This window comes from Aplysia californica, unplaced genomic scaffold (genome assembly GCF_000002075.1).
Source record: "Aplysia californica isolate F4 #8 unplaced genomic scaffold, AplCal3.0 scaffold01191, whole genome shotgun sequence".
NCBI lineage: Eukaryota > Metazoa > Mollusca > Gastropoda > Aplysiida > Aplysiidae > Aplysia > Aplysia californica.
Genome location: NW_004798461.1, coordinates 123055 through 127563, shown reverse-complemented (window position 1 = coordinate 127563; position 4509 = coordinate 123055). Strand labels below are relative to the sequence as shown.

Below are 4509 nucleotides of genomic sequence, written 5' to 3'. Positions count from 1 at the left end.
ATTATTATCATTATTATTATCCCTATTATCATTATCATGTCTTGGTTACTAATTCCCAGGTTCAAACCTCGCTCATATGACCTTATGCAGTTGCGAGCGCCGTAAAACCTCTACTAAAACTACTAAAGATTCAAACCGCGCTCTTCCACGCCTACAGGTACCTCGTGTTTCCTGCCATCTCCCCATGCCCCGACCAGGGGTCACAGGTTCAGCTGGTGGTCGCTGTGACCTCTGACCCCTCCCACCCCGAGCACAGACGTGCCATCAGGGAGACTTTCGCCGCAAAGTCTCACCTAGCCTCCTACAACGCCGTCCTTCTTTTCTTCCTGGGCTCGAACCCTGGCCGCTCAGATCTGATGCGGGCGGTTGAGCGAGAGGCCAGCGAGCATGAGGACATCGTGCAAGAATCGTTTTACGACGTTCCGGAGAATCTCGCCCTGAAGACTGTCGCGATTCTCAAATTTGTCGCTCTCCACTGTCCTAAGTCGGAGTTTGTCCTCAAATCAACAGACGATACGTTCATCAACATACACACTCTTCTACACGCGCTGCAGCACACTAGGTTACTACACACAACGTTCGTGCTGGGTCACGTGATGCGCAGTCTGACTCCCATCAGGGACAACAGCCTGAGCTGGTGGGTCAGAGAGCTGTTCTACCCACACTGGCGAGTGCCGGACTTCGTGGAAGGACACGCCTACTCTTTGACGTCATCGGCCGCCGCTCACATCTACAAGACATCTCTGAGACAACCAATTTTGGTGCACGAAGATGTCTACGTCACGGGTTTCTGCGCGGCTAAGGCTCACGTGACCGTCATGCACCACGCGGGGTTTACAAACGACGAAATCTGCAGTGACTCAGCATGTGGATTAAGTCATCGATTTTCGTGTAGGAGCGACAGCCCAAGTCACATGACAGAGACGTACGAGGAGATGGAGAGGGAGGCAGGAGCTCTGTGTTTCCCGCCTCCTTCTGGGCTCTTCCTGGTGGTCTGTGGGCTGGTTCTGCTGACCCTGGCTTTTGTCGTCTGCAAAGAGGCGCAGACAAGATGTAGAGGGCGCTCCACTGTCTGCGGAGAAAGTGATTTACTGAGTGCTCAGTTTGATAAAAGACTCGTGTGATTTACAGTGTCGCTACCTCAAAATTACAAAGATCTGTCTGATATTTTTTGGCCGTTTTGAGTTAAATAATAACATGCGGTCAGAAAACAATTAATGTTCTATCTGGTCTATCAAACTCGCATGATTATTCGCGGTCGTTATCAATTATTCAAAGACTTGCATTCGAAAAAGCTTGTCATGTTGTGAACCTTAAAAAAACTTGACGTCGAATGTCTCGAAACTAGTGCTGGGCGGCTACGTTCCCGATTACTGAAAGATAGGAATCGTAGGAATCGTCTCCGAACCCAATTACTTACATTTTAATAACGTGATTTCTTCCAGTGGTTACCTGGTTGGCATCGAAAATCTTCAGGATTTAGTATAACCTTGATTTTGGAACACTACAAAGCATCAACTTTTATTTTTCAAAAATAACTTTTAAAGTTTGAATGATTAAAGTAACTGATAACCGTCGGTTTACTTAAAAAGGAGTCTGAACTTTTCTTCCGTAGCATTAATCGTGGGAATCGGTTCCGGAATCAATTCTTCGCCCAGCTCTACTCGAAACTAGGTACTGAGCAGATGGAACTTTGCAATTCTAGCGTAGCGATGCGATGTGTTCAATTTTGAAAAAAAAAAAAGAGACTTGTGTGATTTACAGTATTATCTTAAGACGCATAATCGTTAGGAGACAGACACCTGTCTAGTCAGGCTGTTATTGGTTTCTTTTTTAGTGTCGATGTTTTACACCCCCATCGACACAATTTAGATCATTCAGGAGACGGCCTTCGACCCTGCCTGTCAGGGCCAACCCGCGCTGAGAGGGATACGACATTATTCCAGCAGAAACACCGAGATGCTAAATTTTTTTAAAAGGCTCCCGATATGGGCTGGGAATCGAACTCTGGTCTCCTGCGTGGAACAGCGAAGCGTTTAACTGCAACACCAAGACACCGATGAACGCAGTGTGATTTACAATGCTATGTTCAACATGACAAAACACACGTGTAATTTACAGTCTGTTCAACTTGACAAAACACACGTGTGATTTACAATAGTTATTATGTTCAACTTTACAACAACAAAAACTTATGATTAACAAACATTGTTATACGACATAATTATTGTATTCAACTTGACAAAAGAAACCTTTGATTTACAATTGTTACTACGTTCACTTTGACAGTACACACGTGTGACTTACACGACTAGCTCCTAACTAACTGCTGAACCACTTACGCTGATGTGTTTGCTGCCATGGTTAAATTGTTTATGAGGTTAATGATGGGAAGGTCAGGCTCTGTTGGGCTTTGATTGTTTTTCCAATAATGTTTGTGTTACTTATTGTGTGTCCACATTGCTTGCGCTGGTTCGAAAGGTTTTTCTTGTGGGTTTTTTTAAATTTCATTTACAATGCTGATATTAACCTGCTCCAAATATTTTTTTTCAAAACCTAATGTGATGATGTTGTTGATTTACTCGAAGAAAAAAGTTTGCTTTTCAATTATATTGATGAAATTTTTAACTTTTATGAAAAACGACAGAAAAAATACCATCATTTATAAAAAATAAGATTCTGTTTTTGTCCTTTTTTATTTTAGTATGTTTTTTTTACTGTCGGTGATGATGCATAGTTTATTCGAAAAATAGTTCGTTTCTCATTTAAAAGATATTTCAATATTCACTGTAGATGATATTATATATTCATTCAAAATATTGTTTCTTTTATTGTTAATACACCTTTCCCCGAACAAATATCAAGATAAAGATTTCAAATGCAGCAATGAAAGTTCAGATATCCAAATTGTCATATTGATTTAACCTAGACAGCTCAATTTTTGACGCAAAGGAAAACGTATTCAGATGCTAGACGAGAGGTCATGTAAACACTGGAAAAAGAAAATTCGTCGTTGTCACTTAGTTTTTAGTTTTAGTAAAGGTTTTACGGCGCTCACAACTGCCTAAGGTCATATGAGCGCCAAATCATTGTCACTTCAGATGCAGCATAGGAAAGTTCAAATTCAACAATACGAAAACACCGAAGCTATGACGTCATCATCGTCTCCGAGTTAGAGAAAGCTATTCTGTCTCTCATTTTTTTTTTTTTTTAATGGTGAGTGTTTTACGGCGCTCGCAACCGCGTAAAGTCATATGAACGCGGGGGACACATCAAACATTTTCAGTTGGTAAGAAATTTTGAATTTTGCCCTGGTGGCGGCCGAAGCCTACTCTTGTTGATTTTGGACCACCAAGGAATCTTTAACGTGCACAACTTGCACAAGGGACCTCCAACATTTTCCCCCTGATCCGAGAAGGCTGGGTGTTAGATCTTACCCACCATAAGATCAGGGGTGTGGCTGAAAGACAGTAGTAAGAAGAAGCCGAGGCCTAGTACAAATATGCAGTAGAAAGGCTGCAGAAAGAGTCAAGAGCACAGAGGAGGGGCCAAAGGAAGTGAGGGGATGGTAACTGAAAGTGGAGACGAAAGCAGGCAATAGAACATTGTTAGAGAAAAGGAAAAAATGTGAAAAGAGAAAAATTGAAGAGAAGAAAATGTTCCGTCCCAATTCCGGATTCGAACCCGAGACCTATTGAATGAGAGGCGAACACCGTAACCTCTTGACCACGAGAGCGCCCTCCGTCTCTCAGCAACGTTCATTGTTTACTGTTCGCGTCTCTTACATTCGATACTCGCCATCTGCTGCCTAGATCTAGATCTAACAGTAATCCCGCTTTGTTAGATCCAACAGTCAGAAGCCATCAGTCGCTTTTAACACGTTATTATCTCAAATGAAAATCGCTACAACACAAAGTCGCCTTCGTGATTGATCGAATAAGTGACGTCAATTATTTTTTAGGAGAAGAAAAGAAATTACTCATTTAGAGGTGTTGCAAGAGAGTAATAAGGACGGCTAAGCCCCTATGACTGACACGTGCCGATGAGATCGGTACTTTCTTCACCGACAGACTGTTACAGCTGATAAAATCGGCAGTTACCGAAAAGGAAGTGTGTACGTTCTCTAACGTTAGAGAATGTATACAAGCTGTCTACGTTCTCTAATGTTCACTTCTTTCAATTTTGAGCCATTTTTTAGTTTCCTCCAGACCGTATCTGCCAATCCCATGCCCGCCACCTCATTGATACCCCCCCCGCACACACACACATGTTTCCAACTTTCTCACTTTCTTCGTTGTCAAAAAACTTCATCTTGATCTAGATCTATGTTGCGTTGCCTTTCCTGAAACAGTGCTGTAAATATGAAGCTTAATATACCATTCTATGTCGGAAGTTCTGATTGCCGAATGGACAGCGTGTCTGCGTTTGAAGTCATTCAATTAATCTATTGAGCGTGGGTTCGAATCCCGGTCGCGGAAGGGTTTTTGTTTTCTCCTTTCTTCTTCTCCT

The 4509-nt window shown here is 42.4% G+C and overlaps 1 protein-coding gene across 1 annotated transcript in view; it reads left to right on the top strand.

The window, feature by feature from the left end:
- Nucleotides 1–1420, top strand: part of LOC101861093 (beta-1,3-galactosyltransferase 1-like) — an 11207-nt gene extending 9787 nt beyond the window's left edge. The window contains exon 3 of the mRNA XM_013090239.1: nucleotides 158–1420. Within this exon, the coding sequence (XP_012945693.1) occupies nucleotides 158–1124 (967 nt within the window). The 3' untranslated portion in view covers nucleotides 1125–1420. The remainder of the gene's footprint in view (nucleotides 1–157) is intronic.
- Nucleotides 1421–4509: the final 3089 nt, after the last annotated feature.